This window comes from Tyto alba, unplaced genomic scaffold (assembly GCF_018691265.1).
Source record: "Tyto alba isolate M040663 unplaced genomic scaffold, T.alba_DEE_v4.0 Super-Scaffold_17, whole genome shotgun sequence".
Taxonomy (NCBI): Eukaryota; Metazoa; Chordata; class Aves; order Strigiformes; family Tytonidae; genus Tyto; species Tyto alba.
The window spans coordinates 6,207,201-6,227,565 of NW_024881279.1; the positions used below are offsets into that span (position 1 = coordinate 6,207,201).

At 37.7% G+C, this 20,365-nt stretch overlaps 1 protein-coding gene across 2 annotated transcripts in view; it reads left to right on the forward strand.

The window, feature by feature from the left end:
* SPOCK1 (SPARC (osteonectin), cwcv and kazal like domains proteoglycan 1) overlaps positions 1-20,365 on the forward strand; it is a 322,834-nt gene that overhangs the window by 285,532 nt on the left and 16,937 nt on the right. For both annotated transcript variants that reach the window (XM_033006056.2, XM_033006057.2), the window contains one exon: positions 18,292-18,408. In XM_033006056.2, coding sequence (XP_032861947.1) covers positions 18,292-18,408 — 117 coding nt within the window. The remainder of the gene's footprint in view (positions 1-18,291; positions 18,409-20,365) is intronic.

Consider the following 20,365-nt stretch of genomic DNA (forward strand, 5'->3'; position numbering starts at 1 on the left):
GTGATTGGCAGATCAATAGCCAAAAAATCCAGCTCTTGAAAAATCTGTGAATGTTCAGCTACAGCTATACTGCAGATCTCAGTTCACCTCTATGAGTGCTTCTTCCCTGCATAGGAGCTCAAGAATGACATTATTAATCTTTCTTGACCTGTTGACCTTTATATTTATTTCCTAGAAAGATGGATTTGCTTACTTTCAGGCGTTCCAAGTTACTGTACATGTGTACATGTTCCATCATACTGCATATACAATGTAATGTGTAGAGAATTGATATATACCTTTTTTCCTTTTGCTTCTTTTTAAAAGTCTGAGAGTATACTGAAAGGGGAAACAACCATTTCTTGTTTGAAAGCAGGTCATATCAGGAACTGAGCAAACCATTTGTAATCTGTTAGACACTGCCAGATGTAAGGTTCCCCTCCAAGACCTTACCAGACCTTCTCTGTTCCCTGGTCTTATTGTGCCCTGATGCTGGCTCATATAACACATCTCTTATGTCTGCAGTAAGTCCAAAAAATAAAAAAAAAAAAAGTCCCTTCTTTTTATTGGGCATTTACTCGCTGGCTGACAAAGGTTAGCACAGGCTGTCCCAGCGCTGAACTTGCTCCCCACTAAGTACTTAATTGCGGTAAGTTATGTTGCCACCACACTTACAGCTGTGTCCTGATGACATGTCACCTCCACCTCTGTAGTATAAGAAATTCCTTAGACTAATGCTTTGTACTGCTACCTTGTGACCGTTCACTGTAAATACATCAGTGCCTGAGCTCACATTTCCTGGGTTTCCTGTTCAGCATACATCTGACGTAGGAAAATCTACAGACTTGTTTTTATGAAATATGGGTGCTTGAGATTTTTTTTTTAATTATTTCTGAAATTCTGTTACACAGTAAAAAGGCCTTGTAGGTTGAGTTAACATTTTAATTTCATAATTTTGACAGTGTAATATAGTACAATTTAATTCATCAGGTTTTCCTGCTTTTCTGTTACAGAGATTTTGAGGGTGTCCATTAAATCATCCTATTTGCAGACTAATTACTAGGGAGGGAATGTATTACTCTGGGTTTAAATTATCTTGCTGGGAACAGATTTTAATCTTTTTTTTTTTTTTTTTTTTTCATGTAGTCCTGTGGAAATATTATATCCTATTCAACTGTATGTTTTCAAAATGGTTTATTTTTTCATCTGTGTTTAATGAAGCATGTCAAATATTCCTCATTTTTTGCACTTTAGAAATCTGTAAAAATAATTTCTTTTCCTGCTCATTGTCAGACAATTTATTCAGAAGTACAAAGAAGGACTGAGGATTTGTTTTGTTTTTCCAAAGAAAACTGAGCATGAACTCTTTTATGCATGAGCTGTTTCTTCCTGTGTTTCTATAGCATTTACCATGATGGGATAGTAAGAGGTACCAGCTTCTCAACTATGCAGTGCTGGGATTTAGAACTTTGACAAAGGATCAAAGTCTCTAGGGGACCAGTCTGGTGGGCCAGACTGCACTCAGAACCGCTTGCTTTCTCATTCAGCATGGTGATGTTTCACTGCTGCTTTCTAGGAGTTAAAAAGGTCTTTTGCAAGAGCCCCTGTGTGCCAAGCTTGTCATGAGGCTTCTGGGCTTTGGATCTGGAGCACACAGGGCATTCCCCTGCCAGCTCAGCCTCAGCCCCTCAGTCCTCAGGGACAAGCCAGATTTCAAAACTATTTATGTGCCTCTGGCTGTGATGAGGTGCTCTCTGTGTGCAGGTACTTTGAGTCAGGAGCATGAGCATTTGACTTGAGGGCTTGGACTCTTTTCCAGGGGCCACTGAACTGAAATTCAGATGATTTAACACCTGACTTGGGGACACCAAAGTACTTATCATGCTGAAGGTCACATTTGATCACGCTAGTCATGATGGATGTGAGAGCAGAAGACAGCTCAGGGGAAATCTTTGTATTTTATGAGACACCCGAGGATCCCACCATGCTTGTGGAATATATAGATAAATGTGTAGTGCAGGGAATTGGGTTTTTTCTCCATGTCTTGTTTAGTAGAAAACAAAAAGGATCTCAGTGTGCGCCATATGAAGAAATCCAAGGTGTATTCAGCCTGGAGAGCTGCAAACACTGCTTTCTTTGGCACTGAGTGAAGAAGGGACAGAGAGAAAAGAGAAGGAGGAGAAGTAGTTAATCCCTGTGTGTGACACTGCTTAGATAAATACTTCCCAGGTTAGCTATCAGACCATTAACTACTACGCTCAGCTGTGGTCTGCTGCTACATATGCAGTTTTGGTTGAACTTTTACATTTTCTCTAAAGAACTGATTATGTTTGGATATCAATCAAAATTACATTATTTGTAACAGGACATTGTTTATTTTCTTATCTCTTTTTCTACAAGCTATTATTTTTCAATGAAACCAACAACAGCAAAGGATTTATACAATAACATTAGCTGTGAGTACAAAGTGGGAGCTGGAATAGAACCTGGAAGCCAGCCATTAACCATGGCAAGCTCTCTTCTTTCTTCTCAGAATGTATCACTTGTCCATGAAAGAATATTAACATCCTCTGTATATACCCTCTCTATATACACTGTTGGAAATGTGTAACGTTGCTCTTAATAACAACACTCCATTATTTTCTATCTCACCGTTGTCAATAAATCATTTGTTAAATGAATCAGGCCTTGTGAACTTGTACTGGCAAGATTGATTTCTGTGTGACATTTCTTTAGGAAATGAATTAAATCTTCGAAAGAAAAATGTGTGCACAGTGGCAAAATGTACTTTCACAGAGAGGGTATTTATGATGAATAGAAGGAAGATAGAGTACACATGCTTCAAAGAACACATACTTGTAATGACGCACAGTACTAATATGATCTGAAGTAAAGATGGTAAGATCAGAAGCTTTCAGTGCAGAATGATTACCATTTCCTTTGAAAGCATTATTTACTGTAAATTCCTGAGATACTTTTAGAAATACATTGAGTTCTTTCATTGTAATTTACATAAGTCCTTATTTTTCAGTCTCTCCTCGGTATCCGTCAAAATAATTGGGCTTTCAGCAGTGCTTTTTACAGACAGGTGGATATGAATCCAAGGGTAATTTTTTTCTCTTTACTGCCTGCCTTTATGAAGGAGGCTCCTCTTGCATTACTGCTTGTATGGGGTAGCTCTGTGATTCTGCCTGCTATGCAGAAGCGTGAATATGTGTGTCCTTCACCTCTGGTTACATAGATACTTAAATCCAATCTGCTGTTGCTGTCAGTGAAGGTTTCAGGAAGAAGAAAAGAACAAAATTCCCCAGTCACTTCTCTAAGATTTTCTTAACATTGCAAGTGTATTTCTCTTGTGTTTAATTACTTAGAGCTATTGCAAATGAACAAAGTATTTTCAAAAACTGGTGTTGGTAAAAATATTTGAGAACTCTACACTTGCAAGAAAGTGTAAATTTTCATTTCTTACACTGCACGGCTGTGTACTGTTCTTATGTGGGAACAGGGTGGAGCAATGCCTGTTATAAGAGCACAGCTCCACTGTCTTGACTTCACTAGCTTAGCCTGTAAGTGTTGGATTGAATTCCAAACCTATTTTACAACCAATTAGCCAAGAAAATGCTATGCAGTGAGCTGAAACCTACACTATTACAATTTATGTTAGTGTAAATCTCAACTAACCCACTTGATATATATATAATGTAATTCTTTCTATGCATTTCACCTTCACCATGAAATAAAAGAAATACTGTGTTTTGCAGAACAGTCCTGATAAAATAGTAATCAGACTATCAAACTGTGTGAAGTACCAGCAGATTATTCATGTCTTCTTTCTTCCACAGTTTAGCCAAGTTTAAGGCAAATACTTTCACATACAAATAATGTTGATATTTAAATAGTTATGTTTGAACCATTGATGTGTATCAGCAGATTTTTTCTCAGATCCTTGGTTGGCTTGTATTGTGTTTGGTTGTTGAAATACACATCAGCATTTCTGCTAAAAGGAAATATCTAATACAGGTCTGTAGGACAGCAGGTAAATTTTGGTCTAATGGATTGGACTGTAGTTTACAGTCCTAGGACAGGAAGGACACTCTGAAACCTCCTTCACAAATCTACAACATATTACCCTGGTTTTCACTTCTTCTCTCCCTCTCCACAGAAGTGAGCCAACCTCTGTTATCACCGACAAGTTAACATCTTTTCCCCAAACTCCTTCAAAGGATTTTACTCTCGCACCTGTTTATTGAGGAAAAAATTAAATTTGGTACATTAGCCTCTCAATATGACTGTTTTTCTAGATAAACACCAAAAAGTACCCCCTCAAACTCCATTACTATAGATGTTTATATTAACACTCCTAAACTTATTTGTACAAATCTTTTGCACGCTCATTATTGGTCATCATCTCTTGCCTAGAAGCCAGGAATCAAATGACTTTTACCTCACTAGATAGAAGCCATTCCCTTCTGCCCAAGCCATTTGTAAATACATGCTGAAAACAAGGACTTGATAGCACCAGCAGTGCAGCACTGCCTGTTAGCCATAAGAAATTATAAATGAAGAAAGATGAAGAAAGCAATCTTTGTTATTTAGTACAGGACGTAATTGTTTTGTTTTGCTTAGACAGCTTTCAGAAACAAAATGGCTAGTTTGGCCTCACTGTTAAAATATTTATCCCAGTTAGTGGCTTCAGCCCCCACAGATTACTCTGCAAAACACTGTTCAGTTAATGCCTGTTACAAGTGTCATGTACCTGCTCAAGTGTTTCTTTTCCAGATTAAAGATTATCACTAAAATCAAAGGAAACGTTAACGCTTCCTCAAATCAAATTACTCAGAATCGTCTTAATTGGCCTAGTACGTAACTTCATCCAGCTTCACACAAACATTTTATCATTAATTAGCATTACTCATACATAGTTTTACTCATTTGTATTTACTCATCCGAATTTAACACCAATACTTTAAACCATTCCACAGATTACTTTTTAAACAAGAGTTGATTATCAAAGTTACTGAACCCTTTTGGGACCAAATTTATCAGCCAAACTGCGATCCTCTATTAGACACACAAAAATCAAACCACCCAATTCTGCCACCAGCTAGCCTGTGACCACACTGGCTAGCAGAAGATTGAAGTTTGGGATACCATCATCCTGAAGGATAATTGTGTGCATAGTGTCTGACTCTTTCCATTGGAAAAGTAGAATTATATTGACTTAAGTGTGTAGATTTGTGGATAACAGCTATGATCAGCCATAGTACACATAGTAGGAGATTATTTTTAATCATTTGCAATGATACACACACAGCCTGCCAGTTATTAGCTTACAATAAAACGATGGGACTTTGTTCCTTTAATAGAATGCCTGCTTTTTCTGAAAATGACTATATTAAAAGCCTGTAAGCCTACAGATTCAGATTTTATAATGTCCTGCTTTTAATGTCCAAGGACTTGTGGTGAAATGGGAAAAGTACATTCCAGTTCTGTAGTGAATTTTAAAAAAAAAAAAAAAGGCCAGAACGTAAAAAGATATCCTTGCTTCTTTAAGGAGCATCAAAGGAATAATGAAATCTAAAATGCACAAGGCTACTTTTTGAGGGAGACTGAATAATGTATTCAAAAAATCTTTCAGTCTACTGAGCCTGGAGAAATCAGACTCAACCTTCAGTTGCACCTAAGTAAAGTCAGAACCTTGGAAAAGCAGAATCAGGCCCATAGTCTAAATGTACTGAAATGTGGGGTATGAACTGGACAATCTGATAAATGAAAAAATCTAGGCAAAATATTAGTTTAACTAAAGGGTGAATTCCTGTACATACCTCTGTACAGTGTAAGGGAAACCTGTCAGAAGCACAGCCTCAGTGTAAAAAGCTGCCACTGGAAAGCTGCTGATGCTTGCGCAACATAAAATTTTATCTGGAGCTCCGAATCCCCAATTCTACAGGATGCTTTGCTGGACCTTTTACAAAATTTGTTAATTGTGAAAACTTTGAGAGCATTGATCCATGGCCGTTCTGATTAAATAATTATTCTGAAGAACACTTAGGAGGGATGACAGGCAATGGGTCTGAAAGAACCACACTAGATCTACATTCAGACGCCAGAGCATTGCTCTTTCCTCGCCTGTTCTTTCAGCACGTACAATTCCAGCTATTTAATTTTCTGCAAAATAAGTAAAGTTTAAATTAGATTCAGATTGTTTTCACCTTAGCTTAAGCCATCAGCAAGTAAGAATCTAGGCCTGGGAAAGGGATCTACTTCCCAGCCAGTCTTTTCTCTTTTTCTTTGCTTTTTTGCTCACAGACTTGTCTGTGCTTTGGGATGATAATAATTGCTTCTACAAAGGCTTACAGCTACCCTACAACACACCCTGTCAACCTGGCTGATTTCAAAGCTTTCTCAGCCATAGTTCCAAATCTATCATTCTAAAAAAAAAAAAAAAAATCAAAACCAAAACAACAAAAAAAATCACCACAAATTCCTTTCACACAAGCCATTTTTATCCTTTTCAGTATCGCTCAGCTTATGGTTTTCGTAAAGCCACAGGATGGTTTTGATCTCACTTGCCACTTTTTTTTTTTTTTTGATGTTAAATATTTTAATAGTGCAAATATTAAAAAAAAAAAGCAGCGACTTTTTCAATAAATCATAGCCTTGAATACACAAAACTCAATCCTCCCTCTGAAAGACTTTAAAAATACACAAATGTTCATGAAAGACTGAGAAAAGAATTGACATTTCTTTAAATGATTCTTCAAAATACACAATAGTAGGAGATCTTTGCAACTGCATTCCATACTTTTTGAAGTTATTGATTCCCGCAGTATTTAAGTGGCCAGGTGCTCATTAGTATGTTCATCTCATACCTTTCTTTATACTGTTAACTGAAGTTATGTAGCTATAGGAGGTACATATCACAGTGGGTAAACAATGGCCAGTGAATCTTTTGAGCCTTTTTTTATCTACAGCCTTCCCTGACACACAACTCGGCTTAGCTCTCCCCTTTTTAGTCCCGGAGAAGTTTGCTTTGTGCTTTAACAGCACCCCAGCTCTTCAATCCAGAAGCAGAAGCCATAACGACAGCAGCATCAGTGACCACCTCAGCAAAAAAAATAAAAAAGCTCATTAAAAATTAAGCCGCTACACCACTTTGCCAGTGTAAATCCAGGCAAGTTCCTGAGCACTGCTTTTGTAAGGGAAGATTTTCTCCCTCCTTTCACACCCAGTTTCCACAGTCTCTGTTGCTCAAGTCACGGGAGACAATTATCTAACCAGAAGCCAAACCACTGCTTGTGATGCACTTCCTTTGCCTTCAGAGAAACCTACAGTGAGAAGTATATTTCTAAATGCCTGTTAATGTGATGCATTTTAGCATCTATGAACCAGTCCGGACAAGTGTGTTTGCTAATGTACTGATTGCCATTCACTTCTGTGAAGTTAATTGGTTCCAATAAAATCCTATTCAGATCTTAAATCCATTGAAATTTTATTCTCAAAATACATTGCATTTCCTTACTAAAATTACTTCTTCACTTCATCGTTTCATATTGCCCTGAAAGCTGCATTACTATGCGGTTTTCCCTGGTGGGATCTATGCATTTCTTGATTTTGCAAGGTGCACTAGTGCAGAGAGAGTTCTGATTTCCTTCCAGGAGATCTTTGCAATCCACTGGGGAGCTGTGTTGTCTGATTTGCACTTTCTTATTGAATTTCAATCAGTTTTCCCAACAATTTGCTGGAAGAATTCCTGTGGGACATCTTCAAATGCTCTTAGCAACATGGTGTCCAACAACTCATTTTCTCTTCTAGGATTGTCCGTGATTTCTCATTTAGGAATAGTTCACCACATGACAACATTTTACATTAATGAAGCCCTAGTGGTATCAGATGTGATAACATTCAGTAGGGAACACAGAAAATAAGTACAGGGATATACACAGTATAAAATAAAAATCAGCTGATGTGCAAAAAAGTTAACGAAGGGGAAAAATAGTTTCTGCTAGTGTATGCTGACTCACAAGTATCTCTGCCTCCATCCTGCTCAAACGTGGGCAAATTGGATTTATCTATCACTTTTCAAGGGTCTCTGAGGAAGCGAATAAATATGGTGGACTCTGGTAAAAATGAAGTCAATCTACTCAATTGCTTCCCACTTTTTTTTGTATAATAGAGTACCAGTTCCTGGCAAAAAGGAGTCTTTCTAATATATTCCTGGGTCCCTCTTGCAGCTTTTAGGCAGTATCCTATATCACAGCAGGGACTCTGGGAAGGATGTGGGGTAGGTTTTTTCCTATGAGAAAGAAGATCAGTCATTGTGCTTACTGGCCCTCTGGGAATGCCCTGTGATAGATACCCGTAGGCTGCATAGTAAGAGTGCTGCTTTTGCATTTCTGCACAATGTTCCACACTTCATTTCTTCAGGGAGCAGCAGTGGTCTTTACTGTAAGGGTGGATAACCCGCACTTTACCTCCAGAATAGACATCTACCTGTCCAGCACACACTGGCATTTAGATCTTGCTATCCATAAAAAGAATATCTTTTCTCATTAAAACAAACAAACAAAAAAAAACAATAACCATCTGAACTGATGAATTTTAGATTTGAACAAACTTACAGAGATGAAGTAGTATCAGAAGAATAGAACTGTGTAAAAGAAAGTTTTATCCTATGAACCACTCAAAAAATTCATGCATTTTGAAAGAATAGTATCAAATAATAATGAATATCCCTGTTTATTATTACACTTTACAAAAATTATCTAGTGCCATTGGGTTTTTTTCTAATTCACTTTAGATCCACATGTGATTGCACAAGGAACTGTAAAAATTAGAAGTATCTTATATTTCATGTCATAATAGCTGTATTTTCAACTTAATTTTTGAGAAGTGTTGCATGTGCTTATGCTTAAATACAGGCAGTCTGCACAATCATCTTATGTTTCTATTTTTTTATATATATATATATATAATATTTTAATTCATATTCTTGGCTGTTGCTTTACTGCTCCAATTGAACATAAATAAATCTGCCCATTTCTTCTCAAATACTGCCAAATTACTAATTTTACTGAGTTTTACTCTTTCAAGATCAAGGCCATTTTTATTATGGAAGCTAGCAGCTGCCCTTACCATCAATAGTTCAAGTTATTTACAACTATTATAATTCAGACTATTTTTACTGAAGGTCAGAATCTAAAATTTCTCTCTGTTCATCTCTAGAAAGTGGAGCAAAACAAACTCCTGGATGTGGAAAAGTTCAGTAGGTTGTCTTAACATTTTCATCTGTGGCTTTGGAAGGTCTGTAGGAAACAATTCTATTTAAAACTCAAATGTACACACTATGGTAGCCTATAGCATTTGCCTAAAAATAACCATCCCTCAATTTCCTCATTTTAACCTCAGTGAGTTTTTGCTTCTACTCTTAATTTTATTTCCAGCTTTGTTTATTTATTATTTCAAATGCCTAAGAGTACTATATCTGCTAAACTGTTAGCAGCAAAGTCAGTTATCTGCGGAAACCTCTCATGGATGGTGAGCTCTGGGTCTGCTTTAAACACTGCTTCAAAATCAATGTTCAGTTTTCCTAAGAACGTAGACCTCTTGCAAAGACTGGCCAATTCTTGACAAGCCACAACCACAGCAAACTGGAGAGCCTTCTCCGAGACTCCATGCAGAAGATGCTGGGTGCATACATACGTCTTCTGCATCAAGGACTTCCGTTCAGAGTAGAATGAAAAAAACAGGGAGGAAGGGAAGCAAGAGATGGTGACTCTACTAAGACTTTTTTCATCCAGAGCACAGCATGACCCTTCTGGAAAAGTCCATTCAGTTAGACATTTTTATTTTCTCTGGTTTAGTTTTCAGTGGCTATAACTGTCTGTTCCTACTTTCAGGTGATATGACCGAATTTGAATGAGAACGTTAGGGTGAGATGGCAAATTAATTTTGGGAGGCTAAGAACCATGCATTTTAATTAGTACCTAACATGGCCAAAATGTCACTAGAGACGTTACTGCCAGAAGCCTTCCTACCCAGTTCCAACAGACGCCCAGCATCATTATAGTTAGGACGTATTTAAACTAACCCTTCAGGCTTCTTAAGCACCTAGCAAAGATGAACTTTCCAGGGTTTTCACAATCCATGCAAGCACAAAAGGAACTAGCGTTAAGTACTATGAAAGCAGATGTAGGCTTTGCCTACAGCCTTAGACAGTGAGCTTTGTAGCTCTCAATCTTTGTTAAAACAGTTCTAGCTGAGCTTTGTGTTTTAAATGTGCCATTTTAAGGAAGCTTCAGAGCAAAGCCTATTTCTTCTTCCCAATAACTCAGCTGCTCCTGTAATCATCTCAAAGTCTGAACTGCAGGGTCTTGGCATCTTCTGCTGTGTTTGTAAGACAAGGCAAAACAAGTGACAGAAGGATCAGAGGTGGATATCAGCATAGGTGTCAAGCCTGTGGAATAGCCAGTGAATGCCAAAAACGCAGTACAACAAATATACCTACGTAGAACTTTGCTGTGAAATGTTAGTGACTGTAGGAGGGATTTTAAATGAAAGCCCTTCATTATCAAAGCAGAAAAACATGTTTGGAATGCAATAACTTTCCTTATAGTGATACTAAACAGTCCATTACTTTCTACTTCATAAAAATATTGTCATAATACTTCATTTTTTATTGTTATAAGAAGTTTCCTGAAGCCTCAATGAAAAGATCAAATTAGAGCATTGCCCCTTCCAAACAAGAACAGTCAAATATTTGTGAAGGTAATTATTGCCCCAGTCTCATCACCAAAATATCACAGATAAAACACTTGGAATCATCTACAAGTCACATATAAGTGTGTATGTTTATATGCCTGTCTGCATAGTTGCATTTGATATGGAAGGTTAGCACAGCACTGCATTTCCCTTGATGTTTATTTTCAAATCAGCTTCTGCAGCAGCAGTTTTTAGAACACTATTTGTATTTTGCATGACTGGGAGCAGACCCACTCCCTAGCCTGAAAGCTGATACCATTTTTTTTTACTTTAGTTTTAAAACCTATTGTGATACTCCACACACATACAGAAGCAATTGGAGTAGGGTAAAATAAGTTGATGGATTACCTAAAAGAGAGAGAATGTATTGACACATTTTCTTTTATACAAAGAATAATATAAAAATTAGTACTTAGACCAAGAGATAAGCACTATGTCCTGTTAGCTTCCATGCTATGATATATTATGTCAAAACTTTTTAAACAGTGTTATTATAGTGTTTTTAAATATGTTTTCCCATATAACTTTGTCATGTTAGTCTTCAAAAATACAAAAATTAGACTTTTTTTTCTTCTGACTTGTTGAAACTATGCCTGTCCTATTTCTAAAAGAAGGAATATAATAACACTATTGGGCAATGTCATGTAGGTTTGTGCTATATCACATTTTAATCAAAACTAAATGGACTTGTCCTCCAGGCTCACAGGACAAATGACTGAACTGTTACAACTAATATGTCTTACAAATACAACTGTTTTTCTGCTCATGAGTCAAGCAGCAAGCAAGGCTAGTGTCCATTAATGCACCCACTCCCTCTTACTGATCAGGGAACTCCAAGTCTGAAATTTCAGACTGCTGACTGAGATGGGCTCTCTTGCAATGTTTTCCATTTCTTACTGATATTATGTGGCTGGTCACCTCAATCACAACACATTGGTTCTGCTCCACAGTGGGACGTTTGCATCTTTTTAAGCAGGTGACTAAAAATTAGTGACACATTCCTAAGCTGAGTTCTGTCACGGCACATTTATTTCATATGGAAAAGATATTAACCTCAGTAGCTAAATATGCAAATTTTTATAGTTTCTACTTTTTTTTTTTTCAACCTCTCTCCATTTGCACTTTCCTTTCCTCTACAGTACCAAAACAATTGAAACTAGTCCAGGTCTCAGGGAATGTTCATATGTTCCACTTTGGCATTCAGAGAATAGGGAATTTGCTCCTAAAAAAAAAAAAAAAAAAAAAAAAAAAGAATATTTAGTATTGTATAACAGTAATATGAACCCAAAGAACCAGTCTTTTCACATGTAATGTGGAAATACAGGTAATAGTGTAGTACTATTTGTAAGAATTATTATTATAATAATAATAGTAATGATGAGGCAACAGATACACATCAGATAGATGACAGAGAAGTCAAATGGCATAAAACATGTTAAGCACATTCTGTGAATCTGGTTGTATAGCTTGCTTATTGTGAAATACAGTGTAATGTATCACTATAACTTTTTTTCTGGACACTGCGGACTCCTTGCTTCTCATATTGTACCAGAACATTAATGACAGCAAGTGAGACATATGCAGTACAATGCAGTAATGCAGCAATATACTTCCTTAGTACTAAATTTGGCTTAGAGTTAAATGCAGTATGAATTATAAGGCTTGTTTCATTAGCAGTGGTAGAATTTACAATATTGTTTCGCTAGGCTGGAGTAAAAATGGAATGTGAGAAAACATTCATTATTGATTTAATCTTATGCATCTACAGGTGAGTTCAGTTTTAATGTTAATTTCTGGCACTGAGCACTTTTGAAAGTCCCTCCCTGAAAGAGTGAAATTAAATATTCTACTGTCATGGTTTAACCCCCAGTCAGCAACCAAGTCCCACACAGCCACTCACTCACTCCCCCTCGGTAGGATGGGAGAGAGAATCAGAAGGGTAAAAGTGAGAAAACTTATGGGTTGAGATAAAGACAGTTTAACAGGTAAAGCAAAAGCCACACACACAAGCAAAGCAAACCAAGGACTTAATTCCCCACTGCCCCTGGGCAGGCAGGTTCAGCCATCTCCAGGACAGCTGGGCTCTATCACAGGTAACGGTGACTTGGAAGGACAAGCGCCAACACTCAGAACATCCCCCCTTCCTCCTTCTCCCCCCAGATTTACATGCCGAGCATGGCACCATATGGTCTGGGATATCCCTTTGGTCGGTTGGGGTCAGCTGTCCCGGCTGTGGCCCCCTCCCAGCTCCTTGTGCCCCCCAGACACTTGCTGGTGGGGTGGGAGGCAAAAAAGGCCTTGGCTCTGCATAAGCCCTGCTCAAAAGAAACTAAAACATCCCTCTATTGTCATTGTCAACACTGTTTTCAGCATAACTCCTAACCCATACCTAGCCCTATACTAGCTAATGTGAAGAAAATTAACTCTATCCTGGCCAGAACCAGCACACACACTGTTAATTTTCACCACCAATGTATGTAGATTAGTATCTGTAGAGCTGAAAAAATCCATAATGGAAGCACACCTACAAAAACCTGAGCCTTTACACCTTGCTAATGGCTTTCCATTAGGTCAGATTAATGTTTTCTGCAGGTATTTAGCAACAGTGTTTTCGGTTTTTTAGGAATAAATCACTGCTGGACCGGTTGCTTCACCCTTGGGAATAAATCTGCACTTGCAGTGCTTGCTATTAAATCACTTCTGCAGGATAATTCTTAACATCTGCAGATTCAGATCTAAGGATGTCTGTTGCATCCAGCAGCAAATAGATCCTCCTCTTGCGTTCGCGTTGCCGTGACTCAGAGAGGTGACAGAATCTGCCACTGCCACGTCAGACACGGGGCACTGCACGGTCTGGTCAAGTTGGCGAGCTGGATGTTAACCAACCCACCTCACCACCCGCTTTGCGACGGCAGCAAGACCAACCTGCTGCACGCAGGGAAGTCGTGGGCTGTGAACAGGTGTCATCGGAGCGCGTCCACAGCAAAGGATCCAGGAGATAACGTTATGTGGGGACCTGGTATCTGAGGGCTGCTAAGGCAGAACTTGGGTGGCATCAATAAAATAACAAGGGTAAAGTCTTGTGGGTTTTCCCTTTTTTAAAGATGTAATAAATTGATTGAAACCAGATGTTCTCATCTTGAAGAAAATACACACAAAAGTGAAATGTATATGTTTTCACTTGTGTCTTTTCCACAGCACTAGAGTTTAAAATGGTTGTTGACAGCTGACTGGACAGATTTCAGTTGCTAGAGAGGGGATATGGAGAGGCTCGTCCCTTGGTGTTTCTCTTCATTTCAGATTTTTAAATCAGTGCTTCAAGTCATGTCAAAATCCACACTGTTTGCGACCTAGGTATTCTCTCCTTATAGATCTTCAAATAGCAAGAGACCCATTATCACTTCTACTCCTCCTACAGCCCTATTCTTCTCATCTGAGAAATGTTACTTGAAACTTCTATTAATAGAAAATAGGTACATTTGCACTATGTTTTTCATGAAGAAGGTTCTTAAAAATGCTTTATAACTTATACTAATGCAAATTTATATATGAGGATCTTGGATCTGAGGCTCCTCAGAGCCATGCTTCCTAATTGTTTGATATGTAACTAATGGGCTTTACCACCAGAAATAAATCATTAAGTGCTCTAGTTTCTGGATACCCAACTGGAGGCTGGGCCTGACTTTCTGTATATTAAACTCATGCCCTCTGAATGTCAATTCACTTTGAAGTGTCTAAAATAACAGGTCCCAAAACAAACAAATTCAGTCTGATTAGAGACTTCTGAAAATGTTGAAATAAAATAAATAAAATAGAATGTAGTTCCATTAGGTAGAGAGGCAGAATCTTTTTTGCCGTGCATGGTAGCATTAAAATAAAATTTCATACAAAAAATGTAAAATAATACTTCCTCTGTTTTAAGGTGCAGGAGAAAGTAAGATTGTGAGGATGAAATACTTGAATAGAAATTTAACTGAACTTTACATTAAATTTTTGAAGTCTCTTGAAGAAATTTATTATTCACTACATATTAATAGCATATTTGGTTTCTGTTTTACTCATGAAAGAGCAGTTATTCTTGTGAAGAATGACTGCAGTCCTAAGAGAGAACTTTGACATAATATCCACTGTTGAATCATCCTTAAGAAACATACTTAAAGAACATCTCTGTTATTCACAAAAAAACTCTCCAAAATGGTGAAAACTCCAGTTCTGGAGTTCTGCCTCAGACCACATTCCAAAGGAAATCTGCAGTGTTTGTGGCATTTTGCAGATTTGTCAGTGAAAATAAGAGAAAGCATCATCCAGGCTCCACTTTTAAACGCTGCCCTCAGAGTGAGCAAACGAGGCCGTCTTTGAGGAAGCTACAGCACAGAAGAGGCTGAAAGCCTATTCTTGCTCCATCAAAATCAAGAGAAATATTGTCAAGGAATGACAGGAGAGTACAGGTGTCCTGTGCCTGTCTGAGCAGCTGTAGGGTATAACTGGGCTGATGTAGGTCATGGATTGCAGCACTTGAGTAATGGCAGGGAATTGATGTAAGTAGGAATGTGCATGTACATGGTAAAAACTGGTCTTCAACATGGTTAGCATTACAGACAAGCAAAACAAAATATAATAACTTTGTTACAAATGGCATTTTACAGATCTTGACATGTTTGATTGCCTGGATTATACAGAGAAATCATGTCAAGTCTGATTTACCATTAATTAATATGCTTGTGTTCCACCTACACTGTGCATTCAGTACTGTTTTCTATTGCAATTTAAAAGCATGGATTCAAACTACCTCAGTCAATGTAGTTTAAACCAAATGAGCACTTTGCAAAATTTATTTTAGAGACGTTAGTTTTTCTCTTGGGAAGGCCATCCTGCATGGTGCTGAGTCTGAGAGAGGAGCCGAGCGTGCTCCAGGCTCCTGCCTGGCACTCTGTGCTGGCAGGACAGCACCATGACTGTGAGAGCAAATACAGTATCCCTCAAGCATCTGACTTACTTTAGGTTTTTGTGGTGCCTAGAGCTGTCTGTGTTTGGAAATACACAAATCTGAATAAGGAAAACAGCCCTAGAGGGTATTTTTTTTTTTTCCCCCTCTGTCTTCTTGACATAAGGTCTGTGAAGCTCAGTATACTGATACAGAAGGCATGATGAGGGTGTCAGGATGTCACAGGAATGGCACTTTGTAGTCAGAATTCCAGCCCTGGCTTCCTAAAGATGTTGTGTGCCACAATAAATAATTAATAAATATCAGGTTTGCCCAATAAAACTATGTTACTCATTTCTTGGACAGCTGAATACTCTTTTTTTTCACCTATTTGATATAATCAGTAGTCAAAGCTGTGTTTGTATGTGAAGTTTTGACTGGAGATACATTTGTGAAATACTCTGAACATATGGATAACCTGTCATGTATGAGGTATTGGCTAAATAACACTTTCTTTTTATGCACTATATTTCTCTTTTTTTTCCTTTGAAAAACTGACTTTCAAAGGACAGGACAGCTACTTGTCAGAAGGAAAGCAAAGATACAGCCTGCCTTTAATTCTGAAAGATTATATCATTATTGGTACACTCCTCCTGAGAAACCATTTGTGAGGATAGGTTGTTGAAAAGAAGTCTATTGTGATCTCTCATGTTGCTGTAGGTGCCTAATAATATTTTGGCAAAAAATCTGTCTAATGAAAATCAGTTGATAACAATTCAACACGGGACACAGGAAAATCATCTCCCATCTCATATAAAAGAAGCATCTCCAACAATTATTTGGGTACCCAACTCTTGTTGAAATCAGTGCATGATGGAAATTTCTTTATCTTTATGGATCTAAAGTCACAAAATAAGAAATCATTTGTGCCTGTATAGAATTAGTTTGTTTTTGAATATTTATTACCTATAAAATTAATTTTCTTCCTACCACATCACTCCTTCAGGCAGCATCTCTTGATGGTGCTTGTTACAGGCAGGATGATGGAATTTGTTCTGCTATTTCTTCTGTTGTGATTTTTCTCTGATAAAAGACTTTGTTTGTGAGTAACAGTCAAGGAACAACAGCAGTATGAGATGTTCCTTACAGAAAAAAATGGCATGATGGGCTCAAAAATCCTATCACACTGTGATTTTTGTCTTAACTTGCAAAGATAAGATAGTTTACAATGAGTAAAATATAATGTTAATTTAATTGAGAAAATAAAGTAATAAGATTTTTCAGTAATGTAAGCCACTTTACAATTAATATTGTATTGTTTACCATTTATTTTACATGAATTGTTGTTTTTTTTCTTTATGACCTAATTTTCCCTTATCTGGACTCAGCTTTAGTGGGATAATGAGCTTCATAGCTTTATCACTATTAGGAAAGATCTATCAAACTCTTTCAGCATTACAGAGAAATGGGGAAATCTTTCTTTTCCTCCCCCTGCCAAATGCTAAACTCTTTCCACTTAGAAAGTGCTACAATGTCCAATTTTAAACTCCAGAGTTATTTCTGACAAAAAAAAAAAAAAAAAAAAAAAAACCTTTGAGAACAAATACTCACCACAGCCGTGAGATATCAGCAAGTTCATTGCAGTCATTGGAGCAGTGAGTTTAACCTGAGAAGACAAGATGTGGGACTCAATTGTTCTTCAATAAGGTGGAAGGAGGAATATTATAATGTGCAGTGAATTGGAGAAGACATATTGTGGCTTGTCCTGTGAAGGATGTCTGCCTCTATGGCATAAAATCTTGCTCTGTATTCCAAGAAATGTCATTTAAAATGTAGAATGAGTGCATAGCAGGAATAATAATATTGTCTGAGCATCTGAATTTTAAGCACTAAATGTGATACAGAAACAAGAATATTTTTTCTGACAGAAACTGGTGACTAATGCTGCTTTCCTCCTTAACAATATTTGCTTCATCTGGACATTAATCTCTTGGCAGAAATTTCTGGAAAAATTAGATATTTCTCAGTAAAAGTTTATAAGGAAATAAATGTTTTACCTAGCTAACAAAATGGAATTGACAGACTTCAGAGGTGGCAAAGTCTCATTTGTAGTAGAACTAGAGCAACATAATAATTTTCTTTTGTATGTATATAAATAAGTACATATATTTCCTATTACTGTGATAATAGGCTTATACTAAGCCAAATGTGGTTATAAATTATTACTAGCATCTTGTTTGACTAGTATGTCTAGGCAAGTATGTGCCTCCTCCCCATCTGTTTGGCTGATATTTTTCTCTGAAATCCTAAAAGGTGAAAACATTTAAGTTAAATAGTCACACAGCTCTAATTGAGAACCTGCGGGTAGCTCTGTGTGGCACTTCTTCCATCACAATTCATGTCAGCTACGGAGGAAATACTGGAGTACAACTTATAATTCATAATGACTTACTTACATTTTCTTTTTAACTTCCCTCTTTTTGCCTAACCTTCTCTTTTACTTCAGAGCTCTTAGTGAGGACTTTACAACCATAAACAATATATTTATAGTAGACTATCTTGAGAAAGATTTTTCGCTGGTGCTCCTGACTCAATCTGGTGCTTTGTTTTTTGTTTTTGTTTTCTAGTGTGCACAGACAAAGAACTGAGGAATCTCGCTTCGCGACTAAAAGACTGGTTTGGTGCTCTTCACGAGGATGCCAATCGGGTCATCAAACCAACAAGCTCGGAGATGGCACAAGGCAGTAAGAAAACACCTTTCCTGTTGAACTTTGTTGTAGGCAGTTTCCCAGTCTGAGAGAGCATTTGACTGAGCAGAGCTGTTAGTGCTACAAAGTCATGCCAAGCCTAGGTGTCAGCGAGTAAGCAGGTACGCAGGAGACCTGGTCCTGCAAATAAATAGCTGCTCTGTTTTCTAAAGGAGCTGCAGTCATTCTGTGCTGTCTTTGGCCCAAACTGCTCTAAAACCAAGCAGTCAGAGACAGAGAGACCTTTACAAGTTAATCAGGCAAATAACTGTGTCTGAAGGCCATGGAGGTCACATCTATCCTAGTAAATAAAACTGCTCAGGGACTTTTCTCAAGCCCTTAGGTTAACTAGCATGATATAGTCCATGTCAATAGTTAAACTCCACGACCCTCCAAATCAACGTGACTGCATCCAAATTGCTTCTTGGGGATGGACCATGGTGTATGCTTATACCCCAGTTTATGGCCAAGCATTTTCTGACCCAATGTCAGTGGCATGAGCCAAAAAACATGGCATATAAGCATAGGGAAAATTATGCTAGTGTTGGAGAAGACTCACTTCAATTTTATTTTGCAATTTTCTGCTAACACCTTATATAAAAGAAATAATAAGTAAAACATCCCTATCGCAGCCATGGAGCTGGAATAGTTAAATGGTGTGGAAAGCTGGAATCTGTGGTGTCCCAGGTATTTAATAATACCATCTTTGCTTCTTTTGATGCTTTTTTTTTTTTTTTCCCAAAAGAATGGAAGAAAATGAACAGTTTAGAGGACATTTACTCTCTGTGGGTTAAGCCAACATGACCGATTTTGATGTCATTTACCCACCAGGGAGGGGAAAGATTCAGATAACAGCATCAAAAGAGGTCATATTCATCAGAGAGCAGATGTGAATTCATTTTCTGTAAGGACTCATTAATCCTTTTAAATAGTATGTCCCAAAACACACAGGCCCTTGGGTTGCAAAGTAGGATGCACAAGTTTTATCTAGGTGTGTGACCCACCTTCATTTCACTGCCCTGATTCTCTTTTACAAGCTGTATAAAGCCAGGGTCTGCACACAGAGAATTTGAAGGGTTCAGTCAACTGCTCACTTTTACTGCTCTTTTGATCCTAGTGCCTCATTTCTACGTAGTGTGAGACTGTGGGGCTAAAGGTGCCGTGGAGCAGACCCAGCACATCAGGATGTGTACTGACTGATCATCCGTGTCTCCACAGCCATTCTTCTTTTGTGCTACTTCTGAGCTTGTGTAGCAATATATTGCCTCTTCCTAAAGAGAAAGAATATACCACAGGCTATATTGCTCAAAACTATAGTCAAACCTCATTAATGCCAAGTAATTAATTGCATCTTAAAACTATGTGGTGAAACAAGCCATGTTCTGTGTAACTGACCTTTTTCACATAGCCCCTTACTTTACACAGTGTTTACAACAAAGTATCTTTAAAACCAGGTCCTACTTATTTCTTCAACAGTACTCCAAAAAAAAGGATATTATCCTGTAGAGGAAGCCAAACCATAGCGCAAAAGGACAACTGGATGTACAGCTAATCATGGCTTCAAGATGTGAATTTATTTCAGCCCCCATGACAGAAAATGCCAGAGACTTAAAACTTTGTCTGAAGTCCTTTATGCCCAGAAACACATGAAATCTAACTTTATCAGAATGTCAAAAGGCTGTTTTTCATGCAGATGACCTGTGAGCCTCATGAGGACACTACCAAAGGCCAAAAACCAAATTAATTCCTAAAGGTGTTGGGTCTTTATTTTGCTGAAGCAATTTCAGTGAGAAAAACATTCCTGGTAATTCTGCAGTGTTTGCTCAGATTCACAGAGGAGCTGTTATCTCTTTCTAGTTTAGTTTGATTCTTGGCAGCTTTTATATGAAAGGCTGTCTTGATGATCTTAAACACTTGATCTCAACAATGTTAATTTTTAGACTGTTGAGTGAGT